A 21,022-nucleotide genomic window follows, 5' to 3' on the forward strand; every position below is an offset into this window, starting at 1 on the left:
CCTTGAGGTGAAACACAAAATGTAGACCTGCAGTCTTTGAGGTAAACAGTTGTATTACTTAGGTATTTCTGTAAAACAATAATATTGTAGAGTTAACTCTGCAGAGAAAGTGGGAATATATTTATAACACTTTTTCTTAACCTCTATGAAATCCCAAAGTGATCTATACCCGAAATGACTCTCCCAAATTGGAGTAGGCCTAAGGGGCCAAAATGGTCCCAAGAAACTTGGACAATGACATGGTGTTCAGTCAAAACACCATGTCATTTATAGGCTGTTCTATTTTTTATTTTTTCTATATCGGCCCAGATACATCAAGTCCACATCCGGGGATTCCTGAAGACTCTTCTCAGAGGGTGCTCGGAGCTGTGGTTTTTGTAAAACTCTCCAAACTGTCATGCAGCGGTGACTGGTATTCTCAGTAGTCAACAGTCAGCGGGGCTTCGCAAGTCCGGTAGGTGGCAGTGAATGTTCTCAGGTAGGGAGGGCAGGTTGTGGGGGGGCGTGTGTTCTTCTTGCACAAGCGCTCCCATGTTGCGTAGTCTGGAAACCTGACGTGGAGAGCAGCCGAGCGGAGCGTACAGTGACTGAGTTGCAGCAGGGCAGATCAGAAAGTGCCTGTGGCCGCGCTCACATTTCCTCGCGCACTCCTCTCCGGACTTAGAGTCGCACGAGACTGGCAACACGCTCATACACCGGTGTGCTGGCCGCGCGTGACCCGAGGAGCCCACTTTTGACGAACACACTCGGGCTCCGCTGGCAGGAAAGCTGGAACTAAACTACATTCATTGACTTGAGAGCGATGCACTGGCAGCATGGCCAAGTGGTTCAAGGAGCACCTAGGATTCAAAACTACCAAAGCACCCCCTCCGGCGCCTCCGAAACCGGACTACAGACACTGTCACACCGGTGTGCCCGGTGCGCCTGGCTACCAACAAACAATCTGCGGGGCCACCTTCCCAAGCCCCGCGCAACCGGACATCCTCGCTGCGTACAAACTACAAAAGGAGCTGGACTTCGAGGACCCGTACACTTCAGGTGGAAATATTTCATTCGGCTCGAGCTTGAACAGCGTGGGGTCGCCGGATATCAAGTATGTGTCACCAAAACACCGACTTATCAAGGTGGAAACTATCGAAAAGCCCAGCCCAGCTCCAGGCGGAGGTGTCACAGTCACCCAAGCTGTTCCTCTGGGGAGTGTTAAATCTCCCACTTCACCTCCCTCGGACCACGACAACAAGGAGAAGGTGGGTGAAATAAGTCCAAACATTATAATGTCTGTGGACAAGTTTGGAGCAACAACTAAACTTTTAAATATTTTTGTAATCTTTCAATTACAACCCCAAATTAACAATTCTTAGTAAACTCCCATATTTAAGTATAGCTTTCTCTCTGAAATCACAAAATATTATTTTTTCCCCCCTACGTATCTTTGAAACATGGCCTGTTCATGGAGAAATTGACCTACTCCTGTAAGAAATGCATCGTTACAACCGGCAGAACTTGTTATCACAACGGCTGTCCACACGAGTTGCGACATCCACCTCTTGTCTAATAACTAACCTGCACTACAGGGAGTGCTGTGGAGGGAGCAGTCTGTCATGTGTTGACACCTATATATACAGTCTATGGTTGACACACAGCTCAATGTATTAGAGCAGGCTTGCATTAATAATAATAATTTAATAATTATTTTTATTTTTATAGCGCCTTTCAAGAGACCCAAGGACGCCTAATACCGACAATTATGATCTGTTGTTACTCTGTGAAAGTCAACTTGCTGTAAAGTGCATGCAAACTCTGCTCTGCTGGGTGAGCAGCTTATTCTCATGCTACAATGTAATCTAGACTGCTTATTCAATTTGAATATAGATATATATATATATATATCTATATTCAATGTTATTGAACTAGAGATCAATTTTGTTAATGTTATTTTTGCACTGATGCCCATTGCCATGCATGTAAATTATTAGTAGATAGATGGCTCTGATTTGGGACTCTCTTGACGCATTTACAGCACAAGCCTTACACTTTTTTTTTTACCTTGAAGTTTTGGCTATCGCAAGGAGCTGCACTCTCATCAACACAACATGAATGTGGAGAACACTATCATGTCAGGAATCTCAGGAATTCACACTCACTGGGTTCATTTGGAGAAACCTGAGATTTGTCGTGAGGACATACCTTATGATGAGTGTGATCCCACGGATGAATGTTTCAGTGTCTGCGTAGTTCTGTACAGAGGAGGAAGCATGGCTCTGTGAAAATACCCACTGTACACACCACTGTTTCCTCCTCAGATCACATCTCAATACCTGACATTTTTGCGGTCATCTTGATTGCACCTTCACGTTACTTCTTCCTACTCTTGTGTTTGCTTTCGCACCTGTCTTTGGACGTGTGGCGAGTTCACAGTTGGTTTTGGTTTGGCACTTTTATTTATATTGGACAGTGTCTTCAACCTGTCACAAGAGTGTTGTGTACAGGAAGACTGCACTTTTCTCACCCCAGCTTTGATCACAAAAACAAAACTCTTACAAACACCTTTATTTCCCACACGCCCTCAACACAGACACTGGGAACATAGAGGCTCTTCTATTCCAATGTTTATTTTCCAAAACCATGTTTTCAGCCGCCCTCATGCACTTAGTATGCAGGTTTAATACTCATACAGCTATGTGTTATCAGTAAAACAAGCAGAAAAGTTGAATTTTCACCCAGCCACTGCAGCTGTTCAAGCTGATTAAACAGATTATAGTTGTCTCATGTTAATTGAAGCTTATTTGCTTTCCCCCTGTCAGGAATACAGTTGCCAATGCCCATCTTATTTTCCTCTCCGTGTGCACATATGGCTTAAACAGACAGGCAGATGATTGTTCAGTATGGTTTAAATACCTCACACCTACCAGTATAAATGATGTTATGGACGATCTCAATCCGTACTGGCAGCTGCTGGGCTTAAGCAATATGTCGAGAGAGGGGGTTAAGGGTTCTCTTGCTAAGATGCTGAAGGGTTGAAGTGAAAATATTAAATATTGGCAGGTTTTGTAATACATGGTGTACGGTACCTCCTCTTCCACACAAAAATTAAACTGGGCATATCTGGAAGTGTTTTACCACCTTAGAGTGTGTTTACATCTATATCTGAGGAATAAAGAAACCTTCATAATTAATGAATAGTCTGCAGAAAAAAGCCTGGTCACTAAGCTAGTAGCTTTAAAGAGTTTTGTGAGGCTCTGTGTTTACACTTTTTTGAGGATTACAGTTTGTCCTATTATAAAGACACTTGTTTCAATGGTAGCACTGTTTGCAGTTGGTTTTCACACACTCTCCCTTCAGGCTATATTTTAAAGAGTATTGAACAGACAATGTGTTCTGACGTCTGGACAATGATAAAACAATTAATGAGTAGATTACTGATTTATACATAGACACTTTTTTTATTATTTTTTTTTTTAAAAATGTATTTATTTATTGGTTTTTCAGTTGAATAATACTTAAAGTTCAGGGTAATCAACTGTTAAAAACATACTGTTCAAATTTATTTTTCAATAAATGGATGTTTTCAAAGTAAATGGATAATCGTTTTTAATTATCGTGATATCAATTATTGACCCAAATAATTGAGATTATGATTTTTGCCATAATCGAGCAGCCCTACCTCACGCCATCAGTGGATAGTGAATGGAGTCAGTTGCATTAAAGAACCTGTCTTTTTAACTGCACTGACTGTTGGAGGCTGAGCAAATAAGTGTCTTAACAGCACTGCTTGGTTACATTGATGTTTTAATTACTTGACTCATGAATGCTAATTATATCACTGCTTACCTAATGCCTGAAATGCCAATAGTGGCATCAAGTGCGTTTTCCTCACTCTATTTCTATTAACCAGGCTTCTATGTAGGGGGAAAAAGCAAGATGAGAAACATGCAATGATATACTGCAAAATAAATAATATATATGCTATATTTCCACAGACAATTCATCACCCAGTTTTCCTTTTCTGTGTTCTTTTTTAGTGCAAATCATTATCTAAGAAGTGTCAATTTATTCAGCGGATTTCAGTGTTGGTTTGAAGTTGCACTCTTTGTGCGGAGCTGTCTTTGATCCAACGTCGTTTTGAGTTTTCAAGGTATTGTGATGTGTTTTGTTTTTAATGTTGTTAAGCCCTTCATGGTAGAACGAGTTGAAGGAGATGATCAATTATCATCCTGCCTTGGAGCTAATTAAAGGCCTCATCTCCCAGCTCATCGCTCTACTCAGCACTAACCTAACTTCTCTCAAGGACACGCTAAAGTGGTAATGGTCTCCACTCGGAAGTGTGTAAACAAAAGTAGTAGTGCGGAAATGACAGGCTGCGGCATCATTATGAAGTGCAGTCCGCCAGCATCAGTACCTGTCTTGCCACCTGGGAAACATCCTCTTCCAATCTAACTTCGGCTCCTTTTATGGCTCGTGGTCTTTTCAATGCAGGGATCCGATAAGAGCCAGCATGCATATCTATCTATACTGTTTTGGATCAGATGCCAAGACAGTTGTTGTGAGCCAACAGGGGCATCTGGATGGACAGATTTCCTCTGTGCTTATGCTGCTCAATCCTTTTCACCACACACCTTATTTATTACAAGACCTGGCTCGGCTTTTTAAGAGAGTAGGCTGGAGGTTGAAAAGGATGAGTGGTGCAGTGACGAGTCCTAAAACCCGGAAGTGAGTTAGCATTTTACCACTACCGGTTCCCTCGTCTCAGAGTCAATAGGATTTCTCCATAGGACTTTGGAAAATAGCTCGAAATAAGGTCTGCTGTTGACACAAATTTAAGAGACGGATCACGTTTTGTTCTACGACATTAAATACATCAGCAGTGACCCCACTGGTGATTATTTTTTACGTTTCTGAAAAACGATGGTTGTTAATAAGTGGCTGAATAGGACTACAGAAGTTGTCGAGGCCGTTGTACGTCATTACACCGAACACGTAAACACTCCCGCTAAGTTTTTTTTCTCCGTGTTCTGCTTGAAAGCAAGTACCTGCCTCCTGCAAACTGTTAAAACAAACGCTTCAACTTGTACAATTTTTAATCTGTAGTTTTGAATATGGATCTTAAGTTGGCGTGACGCTGAAGCAGCGACCCTGCTGTAGTTCGTTTATAGCATAACGTTAGCATTTAGCTTCTGGCGACTAGATTTATGATTAGAAAATTATAAAAGTAGGGTAGACATGTGGAGATTATGCGGCTGAACAAAACGTGCATTTATCTAACAGGTTCGTTTTCCACCTTATTTCGAGCTATTTTCCAAAATCCTATCGAGAAATCCCATTGCTTTATTGTCGAGGGAACCCATGCACAGTTAATTTCCGGGTAAATACGTCATCCCTGCACCACTCGATTGGCATCACCTCGAAGATTTAACAGAGTTTAGTAAAATCAGGTGGAAAGTTAGGCCATAATATAGAAAGTTAAAAGTTATTTTTGACTTCTGTTTCTGCTGCTTGAACCTTTTGGCCTTAAGTAATAGTTTAAGGGTTCAGAAGATATGCTTATAAGCTTTTTTGCCAAGAGTTAGTTTGTGTGATTGATTGATACCACTCTCATATCTGTTTGTGAACACCAGCAATCACTTTGTATGGCTAAACTTTATCTTAGCTTTCAAATGTACGCACCATATCTTGTTTGTTTTATCCGTACAAAAAACTAAGTTTAGAAAAAATAACATTTGTGGTTCTAGAAAGGTTTATGTGTTATCATTTAATCAATTAAAAAAACATGAATGGTTTCAGTCTTGTGTAGTTGCCGGGCTTGGGGTTGTGATCGGATGTTTTCATAGTAAATAACACCCTTCCCTACTGGCTTAGTCTGGCTTTATTTGTTTGTGGAAACTGGAAAGGGTGTCAGCTTCCTTCCATTCATCTTTAGCATATGTTTAAATCCATTTGGATGTGATCACACTTTATTTAAGATGCAGCATTTGAAAAATCTGAATGACGTCCTCACCTGACACAACGCCCAAGCTACTATCTTCTGGCGTGGGTAGAGCGGACGTGTTGGATCGGCCCGCAGATTACATTGCCTGTAGAGCACAGTTTCATTTCCCCAAAACCTGAATATCTTCCCCTGGCCTTTCACCCTGGCACTCCAGACATCTGTGGGATTTCATAAATGCATCCCAGCGGCCTTTTATACTTTCATCTCTGCCAGTGATAGGAGAAATGTCGAGCACAAACGTCAATATCACCTAGGTCTGCGAGAGTGGTTTTCTTCAGGGAACCAGAAAATGGATGAAAACATCAGAGCCCATCATGTTTTCTTATTGCGCACCTTTTAAGTGCGGCTCTCTACCTATCATATCAGACGGAGGCCGGTCGGGTTGATAGCCGGCCTGGCTGGATGTCAGTGTGAAACAGGATGTGCCCTTCTTGCTCTACAATTACACAAACCGGTTTTCATGCTCATTGGCTGAGTAAAAGTCTTTGTGTGGGACAATGGGATATTTCCGTACTCGGATTATATAGAATAAAGACTATTTAATACCTCCTGACTTCCAACCCGTATGAATACATAATGGGAATAATAATAATTTAAAGTCATTTTCCACTGTTGTTAAATGTGGAAAAGCTGTGATTTGCATGTCTTGGATTTTGCAGCTGTTGTTTGTTAATTAAAAAAGAGTTACAGTCAGAAATGGGCAATAATCATGAACAATTGTGTAAATAAATACCTAAGAACATATAACATCTGACTCATATAACAGTAAAGTCTAGACTGTGATATCGTTTGCATGGAGTGGCAGGTAGGATTGTGAGATTTCTGTTTCCCGCTTGACCTTCTGTTCACTGAGGTGTGAAGAATGCCATGTATTTCCTGAACTATATTAAGCATCTAAGGCATTTCTTCTCAAAGTCACATCCACTAGTTCCGGATTACAAGACACTCAACTCTCATTACCCACAGCTCAGAATAAAACACATTTTCCTTTCATGTAAAACACATTTTAAACAGTTTTTTAAACTTTACAATGAATTCCTGGGACTTAAAAAATAATCCTGGAAGGGCACTTTGAGAGGAAGGAAGCAACTCAGAGCCGAACAGCATGTGGGACAGGATGAAGTCATCGTGTAGTGGAGCATGCGCTGGAAGCCTTAATGTAATGGTTATTCAACTGAGCATTGGCTTTTCATCGATATATCATTTTGGTGAATCCACAAATCCTATTACATTGACATGATGGCACTGTAAGCCTGCTTCGCTGAGTGTAATAGCTACTCATGGTTAGGTTTTATATACGGCCATCCCGCCACATGTGCTTGAAAGTTATTGGTCTTGGAAATGATGCCCTTTAGATATTGTTTGCTTATTATTTTTCTTTCCCTCCATCTGGGAGTTTTCATCGAGGATTTAAAGAGTCCCGATAGAGTCTCTTGTGTTTGCTGCTTTTTCTAGCTTTGCACCAGAACATCAGTCACATGATTCCACCAGGTCACAATTAGCCTGCAGAGGGCTGCCGCTCTGGCCGCCTGGGAGTTATAGACACATGGCTCTGTTTTGTGTAATGACAGTGTGTGTGTACACATGGGTAGCCGAGTCTAGTGGGAAGGCAGATCTTCATACACCAATCTAAAAAAGAAACAATTGAGCCTGAAGCTTGCATGCCATCTGAGGCACAAACGGAGAACCAATATGAAGAATTAATTTTGGGAAAATCAGTAGCTCAGCCCCCTACAAGCTATATGCAAATTGCAACTGTAACCAAGTCGCTTTCTTGCATCAAGATACAGTATACTGTAGAGGTCATGGAGATTTGCCTTTTATCCCGTGCATGTGAGTACAGGCTGTTGTTTTTGTGTCACACTGCAGGAGGCAGCCAGACTTCCGTCTTGCAAACAGAGCTGCCCCGTGATCCGGCAGCCCACCAGGAAGCTGTGCACTTCCATTTATTTCTTAGTGGGATTCCAGACTTTTGTTTTATTCTGTGAATGGGAAACACGTCCACAAAACAGCTTTTGAGTATGCTGCTCACATGAGGTCACATTTTAATGTCTTTTTTTTATCACAGTTCAAATGAACTGTTTGTGATATGAACACATGTAGAGAATGAAAGCCACTGTCTGCAGTTTGTTTGGTGGAAAATAAGGAATGGCTGCTTGGTTACTCCAGGATTAAGGAAGTGCTCCCTTCCTGTCAGGAAGTGTTTACAACTTGGTGACATTCCCTTTTTAACTTGACAAGTCTGTGCTCGCCCCTGTGTGTAGGCTGAGTGTTCTGGCTGCCGCTTGCTTGCTAAACCAGAACCAGGGTTTATGTTATCGGCTTCTTCGACATGCGCTATCTGGATGTCGGAAAAGGTTACAAATGGTGACGGCACATACCTGCTGCATGCCCCACTGAGGGCTCTCTGTGGAAACTTGCTGGTGGTGATTGTCCCTCACCCCTCCTAATACAGCTTCTCTAGCCCTTTGCTGCAGCTCTGAGAGGTGGGAAGCCACGTAGCAATGGCAGCAGTATAGGACTCCACCCTGTGCGTTCGCTCTATTGTCAGTGTAGGCGACGCAGGGCCCTCAGTGCATCCTCACCACACAGAGGCTATCTGAGGCCACAGAGCCTCCAGCCACAATCACAACGTCCTCAAATCACAATCTGTAGCTTTGTTTACGGCCTGACTGCGGCTTGTTTTTCTCCCTGCTCTATAAATCTCTCTGCTAAAATCAAAGCTTCCGTGCCCAGTGGATCTCCTCATGTTTTTCACGAAGCCCTACTTTCCTAATTGTGTCAGTTCCTATCTTATAGGAGCCGCGATAAACAAAAGTGTTTTTGTGTGCGTTGTGGTAACAGCATCTCATGGGAGTTAACAGTTCTTGTCAGCATACTTTTGTGGTTTAAACAACTTTAATATTATTCTTTAAGCCTACTACTTCATCCTGTCATTAAAAAAGAAATTGGTGTTTGCATAATAATTGAACCTGTGTTGATTAAGGAGTTTAGTGTAGCCCACGTTGAGGACAAATTGCTCATTCAAAGGGCGACTATTTTAGGGATTATCATATTTTATAAAATACCAACATTCTTTTGTAGCACCTGAATTATTATAGACTCTTGTGCCGCACACTAACTGTACGGCGCAGAAACACTGCCAATAAATCTATCACAGAGGGATGGGAGCGGAGGAAGGAAATTGGATTTTGTGAAGCGTGTCGTCGAGTGCTTAATCTTGAATATCTGTAGCATATTAAGAGCACCTTCATAGGGTGCAACCCACGGCCTCCTCCCCTTTCTCCTCTGGAGGTCTTAAGTGGGCTCCAATGAAAGAGGTCCTTAGGGACAAGCTAGGGTGCTTTTTGTGCTTCACTGCCTCAGTGCTAATGTTAGATACATCATTCATTTGGAGAGGAGGGCGGCTAGCGTAGGATTTTTATTGAAAAGTAGAGTTATCTAGCTACTTAAAAGTGTGAATGCTGCTAGGCAATTTGTCCTGGTAAATAAAGGAATGGATGGGGAATGCATGCAGGGCACAGAGTTTTCTCCAAGTGCAGTTTAGCCTGTTAGCAGTTTGTTTGAGGGATCACGTCGACTTCCTTTATAGCCTGAAAGCTTATTGATGGTACGAAGGGGGCGTGTAGATCCTTCAGCAGCTCATGTGGATGTAGATACATAAGTAATTCAATTCAAAACTATAGTTGTGACCTTTGACCTTTTTAAAAATACACTCAGCATTTGTCTTTCATGGTTTTTCAGGTTACATTTGGCACAAGAAATCCTCAAGAAAGAAAAGTGCTCTGCTCCAATATCTGTTGCAGTAGCCACATTTGATTGATTTGAATTGAAGTTGAGCTTTTATACAAAACCAACGTTTGCATCAGAATGCAAGAAGTTCCTTTCGTGGACACCAAGAGTAGAAAACACATTACTATTAACACGCTTAGAAGTTGTGTATAAGGGCGTTCTTGGATGCGAGAAATCTACTCCAAAAGGTTTTGAAATATATTTTGGGGCAGAAAATAAAATCTGCATTGACGTATTTGTAACGTCTCTATTTTTACCTTTAAGTGACATTTCATTTTGATCGGCTGTGACCTCATGAGTAATCCTTTGTACAGACTGAATGTCTTCAGTAGGTCTGATTAGAAAGAGCACTGATAATGAACACTAGACATCCTATCTTGCTCAAGCCGTGTGTGTGTGTGTGTGTGTGTGTGTGTGTGTGTGTGTGTGTGTGTGTGTGTGTGTGTGTGTGTGTGTGTGTGTGTGTGTGTGTGTGTGTGTGTGTGTGTGTGTGTGTGTGTGTGTGTGTGTGTGTGTGTGTGTGTGTGTGTGTGTGTGTGTGTGTGTGTGTGTGTGACCTGATTTGAGAGTTCATGTGCTTTAAAAGCCCCATAGTGCACAGAAACCTATACTTACAGTGTTGATGTGGGTACTCTCCAGGTGTGCATTATATGTTTAACATCCCTTTCCATTCAACGCTGTTCTGATCTCCTTCCCCACAAATGTGTTGTATGTTATCAGTGTCGCTGTTTCTTTCTGCATCTGGAAGCATTCCCATGCACACCATGATCAACAACAGGCCTAAAGAAACGACTTTACCCCAACTGCCGTGCGAAAGCCACCCCACATGGGTAAAAGTGCAGAGATCTGAAGATCCAACATTTAATGTGGTCTGAATCCTAAAGGGGAGGGTGTGTGTAATACATAAGTGTGCAGCCAGAAGTGAGTCGCTCTTTGAACATCGCACATGTCGCTGAGGGAGATGGACACATGTGAAACTGATGGTTGAGTACATTGATGTGCAAAGAATCTTAAAAACATATCCATTAAAAAATATGTTGCAGAGATAGACTGTAAACCCTGAGCGTGCTTAAGGTAGCTGTTATGGTCAAGAAAATGCACTTTGCGGCTTGAGGCCCAGTGGTAGAACATAAACATAGAAGGGATGTTTTTAATTAGTTTGTTTTCACCTAATTATCGGGTCCTACATTCTGAAGCGATGTGGGAATTGTTGTCTGTGTGAAAGCTAGGTATTTTGTCGTGCTGATCCGCAAACAAGAGCATGCTTTCAAACACCAAACTGCTTCTCTTGATTGATTTTCCAATTAGATTAAAAGCAAAGCAAATGATTACACCTGGAAATAAACCGAATGTTTGATTATCTGGAGTGAAGTGCTTTCCAGTGGTGTGTGGACTGCAGCGGCTTGTGACTGATTGGGAAAAAGCTACTTTATAGCAAATATAGTAATTTGATTAGCTGCCTCTGCAGACTCCTAAGTAGGCCTTTAGAGGAGGCACGTTACTCTTCCAAGCTCCCAGAGGCAGGACCCCAAGCAGCAACCGTGCCTCTTTGGATACATTTCAATAAAGTTTCATTAATGTCAGGCCTGTATGGTGGGAAATGCACTCCTGCACTGCCTCTCCTTTCGAGGCAAAGCCAATTTCCCATCTGCCTCGTCTGCTTGGTAGATACAGAACCCAGCGGTCGCTCTTCACAAGGCGCCTTCGATGAATTGAAACCAGATTTGCGCTTGCTTCTTAGAAACAACAAAGTATTGATAGTAACTGCATTTTGTCAACGGAGCAGCAGCGATCACGCTTGCTTCAATACACTGCCTTTAGGGAGTGTTTGTTGTGCCAATATGTTCTAAAAGATGGTGGCCAAGTTATTGTAGAACGACTGCACAGTCACACGGCATTCGTCCTATGTTTACAGACAGAGATAAGGTGGAGGAGCTATCAGCAGAAGCAATGAGGCTCAGCGTGCAGAGTTTGGGTTTTACATTTGAACAGTTCTCCATCCAACGGTAAGTAAACATACTGTGTGCATGGCAGCAATTATCTGTAGAACGAAAACGACAAATAGTGTCCCGTCGTCGTTTGTCTCCTTCTTCTTTCTAGTGGCTTTCTGTCTTTACAATAGTGGCATTCTTTCTTTTTTTTATACACAAAAGAGCAATAGCAGCAAAAAAAAAAAAGCCTTTTGAAATGCCTTAATGCAATTGAGCTGCTAAGCACTGAGTTATATTAGGTTATCAGTGGAATCCCTCGCGGCGTGAGACATAAATCACACACGTCAGTCCTCTTTCTATCTTTTTTTTTGCCTCGTTCATTCTGCAGCCTGCTGACTTTTCTGTCTCAAGGGGGCTTCAACCTTGACTAGCCCGTGACGCATACAATCCTTCCTGGACCAGCAATGACATTAATATCATATTCCTGTCTGCACTCATTCTGCATGAGTGGGATTGGTGTTTACATTCATCCATGTAAATGTCTAAAGGTGTTTATCTAGTTATCCCTGGCAGAATCTGCTGTTATACCGCGTCTGATTCTGGTTCTAAAATGTGAACACCAGACATGTGATTTGCTCAAAATGCACACAGCAATGTAGCAAGCCACTTCCATTATTATATCCAATATTCTCAATTTCCATCCATGCTCAAATTTCAACTCATCCCATTTTTTCTTTTGCTCCTAATTACCCGATGTGTCAGTCGAAACTCTCCATTAACACTGCAGAAGGAACATTGTTGTATATTTCTCACTTCTAATGGAAGTCTGGGACCCAATCGAATTGCAATCCCGCAAGCCCCGGCTTCATCAAGATCTATTATTGAGCCAAAGTGGCAGGTGCCTGTTATAGCCTCCCTCCTCTGCTAATGTTCCCCCTCTGTTCTCACTGATTTGAAGTCAGCTTCATCGCCTAAGAGCTGCAGTGCATTTCAAAAAAGTCTGCTCTCCTTTGCGAGCTGCCAGAGCTGTGGCAGGTGTAAGACATGGGCAACCTGGGACCTGAGCTGTGGAATGAAAGTAATTGAGTGAATTCTCTCTCTATGCTGCAGACCAGTGAAAGACCCAGCTACCATCCGGGACTCGGCCTAAGCCTGCGAGGTGGCTTTGTGAGATTCATTTGGGCTTACAGCGCAGCTTAGCAAAGACCTGATATATTGAGGCGCTGCACTCTTGTGCTGAGGGGGAATTTTGCTTTCATGACAAGTGTGGCTTGGCTGCAGTCCTGACACACCCTGGCACGCCACAAGGCAGATGGTGTTTCCCCCGGCGACGCTGCCGCGCTTAGCACCCCTCTCCTCACTTCCCTATGCTCCTCCTGCTGTCGAGGAGTCATTAGTATAGTGGGACAGGAAGGACACATTGGGACAATTTGGAAATATGAACCACCTCCTCCAACCAAACATGAACTACGCTGCAGGGGCCGGGCGACGGAGCCTTAGATCATCTTGTTGATGGTTCAAATCCCCAAATGCAAAGAAAGGATCCTTGTGGGCTAAAGTTAATGACAGTCTTGCTAATGGTTGAGAATAAAATAATGTATCTGTTCACAACAAAGCTGCTCAATTTGGAAATAATAACTACGGTAATTGCGATTGGATATTAGAGGGAATTATACTTTTGGAAGCATTATTCACAGTAGCAACGAGAAATATATTAAAATGATCATGGTGTTTTGTTCTTGAGATGATCTGTAACAAACAAGACTTCTCACAATACTTCATTTCGATATTTTCACATCATTTGCTTATACAAAATATTGCGCTAACTGCGATGATGATCCCTAAACAGTTGAGAAATTCCCCATACATTCAAAGATTCCTTAGTTCCCACACAACTCCTTGATGTTGTAACACAGTTTCCCAAAAACTCAAATTGAAAGTAAGAATTGCAAGAGGACGGATGACTAATTTGTATCCAAGGGCACTCAGGCTGGTGACTGGTTTGTCATCAGCTTAAAGTGGCTTTTTATAGGAAAAGAAAACTTGACTTGCCCTGCCTATATAAGCCAGGTGCTGAAATGAGCTTTTACTGCCCTGCTCTGTGCTAATTATACACATGCCTGTAAAATGAAAATGCTTTTTTTTTGTAGTGTTGGCTGTTACAAGACGAGCCTTCACAACCATATTTAAGTATATAAGGACAAAGGAGGTACCATCATTAAGACATTGTTAGAATATGTTTTCCTTTTTAAATCAGTCAAATCTTGAGTGGAGATATTGTCGAATTACATATTTCTTTAGGTCATTTTAAAAGAGCAGAACAACCAAGAGCCTGATTGTGATTCCTACTGTTCTTGATAATAAATTACAAAGCTGTTATACTTTGATTTAGCCTGATTATGATTGTTTGAGATGGATAAAGAACAAATATTTAGACTTTAATTGAAGTGATTTACATATTTACATATAATTGTCTATCTATTACAACGCTTCTTTACATATTACCAAACCAACATTTCCAAGCCACAAATATTTACCACTTTTGGAAAGGAAATGATATCATGCATAAACTACGAGCATGGTGTTTGATGTTTGATTACTAAATCCAAGTTTTGTTTGCATTTTTCTTATTAATTACAAATTTGAACCCCAACACTGAACTCTGTCTGATGCAATCAACATTTTCTTTTTACAACACACCCTGCCCTTTTATTGTCCAACATTATGTCAACAGGAAAGGCAAAAGATGATGTCATGTGTTTGGAGTGGCTCTCTGCACGTAACTCAATACGTGATTGCAATTATGTCCTGAAATATGCCCAAACATTGGCTCATTAATGTGCAGAAAGCGGTAAGGCGGTCTAAGTTGAATGTGTAATCTCTGCTGAAACCGCAAATATGTAAACTATCTCTTTCGTCTAATGCTTCTGGAGCGAATGTGAGATGAAGCGTTTGGAGTGTTTTATCACATTTGCGGGCTATGGTCTCAAACCTCGAGCCACTCTGCTAAAGTCTGTGGACCGCAGTCAAATGGCCACTGGCCTTCATCCCACGCATTTAGGTGATTCATATGTTTTTTTAGTGAGGGTGACTTATTCTTAGGTTTGGGCTGTGTTTGCAGTGACTGTATCATAGGTGGGTTTGGCACACGCCATGATTACTGAGTTACTATGCAACAAGGTGCGACACTGTGGCTGCAACTCATAACATGTACAGAGTTTTGGGGTCTCTGGGGCTGCAAACATGTTGCTTATCTGAATTGTAATTACATTTCGAGTGAATTATGTATATTGCTGTGGCACAAAAACAAACTAGGACAATGTTTGTATTGGATTTTTCTCCCTGCTTGAATTTACAGAAGCAAAACATTTGAGGAACCCATAATTATGCTGTGGCAGAAACAAGTCCTAGTTATTTTCCCCAAAACAGATGGATAGGGAGTATCGAAGAAGGTGGATTTAACACACAGTAGCAGCTATGAAACACATCCGTGGTGCTTACCTCCATGCTATTATTGCCTAATCCATGTATAGTGGAGATGATCTGCGCAGGAATATACCTGCCAGCATTCCTCTGCCACTAAGCGGCTTACACGTGATAGCCAGTGAACTTTTTTGCATTTTTTGACACTTCACTTTGATCACTACTGAAAAAAGGTTGGTGCTTTCCCAACTGAAGTAAAATACCAGAGCTGGAGGGGGATATCTGTACATTTCACTTGTGTCCTGAAGCCTTGACGTGTGTGTGTGTGTGTGTGTGTGTGTGTGTGTGTGTGTGTGTGTGTGTGTGTGTGTGTGTGTGTGTGTGTGTGTGTGTGTGTGTGTGTGTGTGTGTGTGTGTGTGTGTGTGTGTGTGTGTGTGTGTGTGTGTGTGTGTGTGTGTGTGTGTGTGTGTGTGTGTGTGTGTGTGTGTGTGTGTGTGTGTGTGTGTGTGTGTGTGTGTGTGTGTGTGTGTGTGTGTGTGTGTGTGTGTGTGTGTGTGTGTGTGTGTGTGTGTGTGTGTGTGTGTGTGTCGCCCGCCCGCCCGGGTGGCCGGCATAAGGGGTTAACTTCCGGGAAGTGTGCTCCCTCTGTGGCAGAGATGGGCAGTGGTTGTTCTCTAGAAAGCTGGCTCTGTTTGACAAACGGCGCGACGGGCACGAAGCACGGTCCTGTTTACCCTGCCCGGCCGCCAACCACCAGATGTGTGATGACCTTATTTATACGAGAACAAATCCCTGCCCCTTACACATGACTCATAGGGTGTAATCCAGGCATTTAGCCGACATGCTCTCTTAGGTGTTTGCATAAGAATTTCCCTTTTTTTTTTTTTTAAACCCCGGACTGAAATGTTTCCAAGTTACAGAACATGCGGTGCCCTACACGTCTGCCAGACTCTCCGGAGCCTCAACAGAGAAAAAGTACATTTTCTATCAGCAGGCCCAAACCCCTACAGGCACTCCCCCTCATTAGATGGACGGATGGCTCAGATGGGAGTCTGTTTCCCTTCAAATGCTAGATCTTGACTTTTGAAGCGGTGTCCTGGTAGATGAAGCAAACATTTAAAGGAAACAAATATCCCCCCAAGGCACTATATCTGCGGACTGTTGCTCTGCTCCCTAAAGGCTTCAGCTGTATTTCTGGGTCCCGGGACATCCACCTAATTGCCATCTACTGCACAAACTGCTCGGCAAAAGAGCAAGACTGCAATTAGCCATGGCTCGCCGCCAGCTCGGTAAAAATCTGCCAAATTGTTTCTCTTCAGAAAGTTGAGCAGTTGTGGTCTTCCTTTCCTCTACTTTTGAAATGTAGGCCTGTCACTGTGCTATCGTATAATTAGGAAGACCAGCAGTAGCAGAGAGCGTGCTGTAAGGCTTAAAGCCGAGGCATTGTGGTGGTGTGCAGAGCTATACAGACACAGGGTATAATTTATGTATGTGTTTCCTCCTTTATCTCCGGAGTATGGACATGACTTGGTCCTCTCCTGGGCCGCAGCATTATCTGTCAGGCAACTCTCCTGACACCTATCTATGTTGTACTGTTCAACAGAGCAAATATTCCCCTCCTGCTGTTTTCACTTCTCCCTCCATTTCACCTTTCCTTGTTTTTTTTCCCCTTTTCTTCTGCAGCTCATTATCCTCGAAGACTACGCGGACCCTTTCGATGCCGAGCAGGCTGGTGGCACTCAGACCAGCACGGAAAAAGTGACGACCACGGAGAATGACGGCTACATGGAGCCATACGAGGCCCAGAAGATGATGGCAGGTAGATGGCATTTCAGTTTTCTTAGATCTCCATCTCCAGCTGCTTCTGTCACCTTGTGCCTTTGATGCTTTCATACTGTAAATCACAGTGGAGCATTCATTAGTATGCAGTGTGATTTGAGCATATGTCCCTAAAATGGGAATATATAAAGAGGTTCAGATGGCCTAATGCAGGATTACATGACAGGTGCAGCAGAGCATAAATGACCCGCCTGCGGTGAAAGTTGTCAAAACATTTTCCAGAAGCAATGACTTTGCCCCTAGAAACCATACAAGCCAGAAAGTGTATTTAAATACACACTTCAGAGGTCCAATGAAGAGAGCACTTTTGTTTTTTAATATGCTTTCCCCCCCCTGCTGATCTGTTTGCATGTTGAGACAGCTACATGCTGGGATTTCCAAGAAGGCCCAACAATAGCTGTGTGTTAACATAAGAATTTCAGCCGAACCACATTCCCCACACGGCTTTGTCACAGCGCACATTCATTCTGTGGCAAAGTTAGCACAGCGATGACAAAGAACAAAGAATGTGCAGGAAGAGAAAGAGGAGAAATGTTGAAAAATATAGAGAGAACAGAACATGCTGCTTTTCCTCTCCCTTCAAAAAAGCTTTCGTACCCAGGAAAGGAATGTTTGTATGACTGTCAAACCTCAAGTGGATGTTTGTGGATGACACACAGATATCAGCACTTATACCTTGATACACTGACACACACACACACACACACACACACACACACACACACACACACACACACACACACACACACACACACACACACACACACACACACACACACACACACACACACACACACACACACACACACACACACACACACACACACACACACACACACACACACACACACACACACACACACACCCATATAGGCAGGGCATGAATGTCTCTGTCCCTCCTCAGCAATTTTCGTTTAATGGGCCTCCAGACAATCTCTTGTTTTCATCTGTCTTACTGGTTTGACCTCTGGCCCAGTCATTGCCTCAGCAGAGTAAAAAAAACCTTAAGATTTATCGCTTCTCTCTGAGGCTGAGGAAGCTGTAGAGAAAAGCACACTCTGAACAAGGCTTTTGTTGTATCACTTTGAATCTTGAACTGATTCCAGGTTTTTTAAGTTCAACTTGACATCGTTTTACACCTAGCAAACTAAACTATGCTGGCAGCAGTTGTCTGTTTGATCGGATGAAGTCTTCACTTGGGTTCCTGTTGTTGCTCCTGTCTTTAAAACCTGAAGCGGTGTTGTTTGCAGGCTGGATGCTTTTATCTATCATGTCTATTGATTGCCACTTTTTGTTTTTCGTGTCTGCTGTTTTGACTGGGCTGGCAGGGCGTTGTTTTAAATAGAGCTGTTGGATTTATTTGGCTTTGTACTGTCATCCTTTTAATTTTCATAATGATCCATGGATTTATTTCATAGATGGCTGATTTCACAAGCACTAAATAGTACATGAAATTCCAACATGCTGGCACAAAGGTAGGAATGCCATTACTCGAAGAGGGTATTATTTCACAATGTTTGATATACTCACCTGCAAACAGGGCATTATGGGAAATGTCCACATAATAAATTAAATGTCTGAAAGAACGTCAGATAAGCCATATTGATGACTGTGGGTTAGAATGTTCTGTAATATGAATCATGCATATAACCATATATACATAATAATGGTAGTTGAAAATCTAAAAGTATAATCATGGTTAACGCCAAAACCAAAATGCTATGTTTCACTGGCTCCCGGTAGCATATGAAGTGTTGCTGATTTTTATTCAACATTTTCTGTATCCAAGCACTGCTTTTTTTTCAGCAACACCTTGCTCCAATTTCACAAAGTTTCCCACAGTTACACACCGCCAACCATGTAAATGTAAAGATGAAGTGCCCAAGGATGAACCTTTTTTAATCCCCAGTGGGAATGTCTGTTATTGTATACACACACATTAAAAATGCATACATGCATAGGACCGTTACGGATTAAGTCTGAATACAGATATGTAAAGATAGACATTTTTATAGAGAGGTGTCAGAGCCGAGCGACTGCTAGGTTGTTCGGCGCTATAGAGAGCAGTTGGGGTTCAGTGCCTTGCTCAAGGACATCTTGTCAGTGCCCATTAGGCAAACTGTCTGGCACCTTTTCCCCAGTCCAGACTCCATATTTTTGGTCCGAGCGGGACTTGAACCGGCTACCTTTCGGTTCCTAAGCCAAGTCCCTACAGAATGAGCTCCTGCCGCCCCCAAATAAGGGTCAGGCAATAAATCAATGTTATATCTGAACCGCGATATGAGTCTAGATATCACCTTCGGATATTCTAGAGATCGTATCATTGCATACGTTTCTTTTTACGGGATATGCAGGCTGCATTACAGTTAACTGATGTACTAAAATGACCGACTGTCCACTCTTTTTCCATTTATATCCACATCTAGAGTGTACAGTATCTTTGCAATATTGATATCAATGTATTTAGTTATAAATATTGTTTAAGGTTTTCTCTCCCTATCAATCCAATCTCCTATATTTGTTGGTATACTCACAGTGAATAAATAGTAATTGCTGCATCTTCTTCTCTGGCGGCGTATTGGTCAGGCAACACAAACTGCACTCTCAGACCTTAGTAGGGGAAAAGGGTAGGAAAGAATCCTTGGGCTGCTGCACTGAAGTAAATAAATGACCAAACCGCTCATGTGAAGCAAGAGGCGTTCATGTCTCTCTCTTTCTCATTCTGTCACTGTTGCTCTCTCTCATCTATTTCTCTTCCCCTCCCCAGGCACTTTGGTTCTCAATGACAACCTGCAATGTTGGCAATACCTGCGTTTCCCTCTTCTCAGACTGTGGGCTGCAGATAACCCTTTCTCTTCCAGCCTTCCTCTTCTCCTCTTCTCACAACTTGCTTTCACAGATGGACACAAAAGCCCCAAACATGCTAACACAAGAGAAACGTTTTTATTTATGGCTGTCGGAGCAAGTTTTTAATTTACCACCAGCCAATTTCATATCATCTATAAAACGCTAAATCTAACTCCTCATGAAAAGGGCTGTCTGAACTTGTAAAATTCAAAGGTGTGTAACCCATTATTTCTCGTAAAAAGTGTTTCGAATTAATTCTAACAAGTAGCCTGAAAATAAATCATGACCGCCTGACGTTTTTAGTTTGTCTTCACAGACGACCTTTACGTTTCAAGTTTCAATACAAGATTTACTTTGAACTGCTGTCGGTCTGGATCTCACACACAGTCACTCAGTTCCACAAAAACACACTCCGATCAATCTCAGTAATTAGATACTCCTACTATACATTATAATGTCCTGCATACAGTAAAGGCCTTGATACCACGTCTATCCCTGTTTATGGCTCATATTTCTGACTCATGCAGAAGCCTTTGCATGTCCTAACCTTTTGGAAGTGGACGCCTCAGATTAGCATCTGTAGTGTTGAGTAATCACTTGTGGTTTTTGCCCTGCACTTCCCAGAGATCAGGGGGTGTCAGCAGGTACTCTGCAAAGTAACACTGTGACTAAGCTGTACCATGAATGCTTAAAAAAAGAATTCTTCATTACCATCTCATTTACATTTCAGAATCAGAATCAGAAACAGGTTTATTGCCAGGTAGGTTCACACATACGAGGAATTTGACTTGATGTCATGGCGCATACATAAAATATAAAACAAGAAATCTAATGTAAAACAACATTTCTTTAAGGACACCGTAATAAAATATAGTTAAATAGCAATAAAATAAAGCAGTAATTTACAGGATATGAAATATGAAACGAGAAATATGTGCAGTAAGCAGTAAGAACAATGTGTGCATTAATGTAATGCATATAGAGACTACGTTGTGGCTGAGGTAAGTACCAGTGGGGGGGCCGGGCCTTGTTTAATTAAGAGGCCGGTAGCGGAGGGGAAGAAACTGTTCAGGTGGCGAGAGGTTTTGGTCCTGATGGAGCGCAACCTTCTGCCAGAGGGGAGGGGGGCGAACAGTTTGTGACCAGGGACGGAGGGGTCGGCCACTATCTTCCCTGCCCGCCTCAGGGTCCTGGAGGCGTGCA

The 21,022-nt window shown here is 42.4% G+C and overlaps 1 protein-coding gene across 4 annotated transcripts in view; it reads left to right on the plus strand.

The window, feature by feature from the left end:
* The first annotated feature begins 443 nt into the window (after nt 1–443).
* The window catches only part of shf (Src homology 2 domain containing F), a 100,672-nt gene continuing 80,093 nt past the window's right edge, over nt 444–21,022 (plus strand). Inside the window, exons 1-2 of one of the 4 annotated variants that reach the window (XM_079662762.1) lie at nt 444–1,247; nt 16,817–16,952. In XM_079662762.1, the coding sequence (XP_079518888.1) occupies nt 816–1,247; nt 16,817–16,952 (568 nt within the window). In that variant the 5' untranslated portion in view covers nt 444–815. The remainder of the gene's footprint in view (nt 1,248–16,816; nt 16,953–21,022) is intronic. The other 3 variants (XM_079662764.1, XM_079662765.1, XM_079662763.1) reach the window with 3 other exon arrangements.

The sequence above is a fragment of the Notothenia rossii genome (genome assembly GCF_949606895.1).
Source record: "Notothenia rossii genome assembly, chromosome: 2".
NCBI lineage: Eukaryota > Metazoa > Chordata > Actinopteri > Perciformes > Nototheniidae > Notothenia > Notothenia rossii.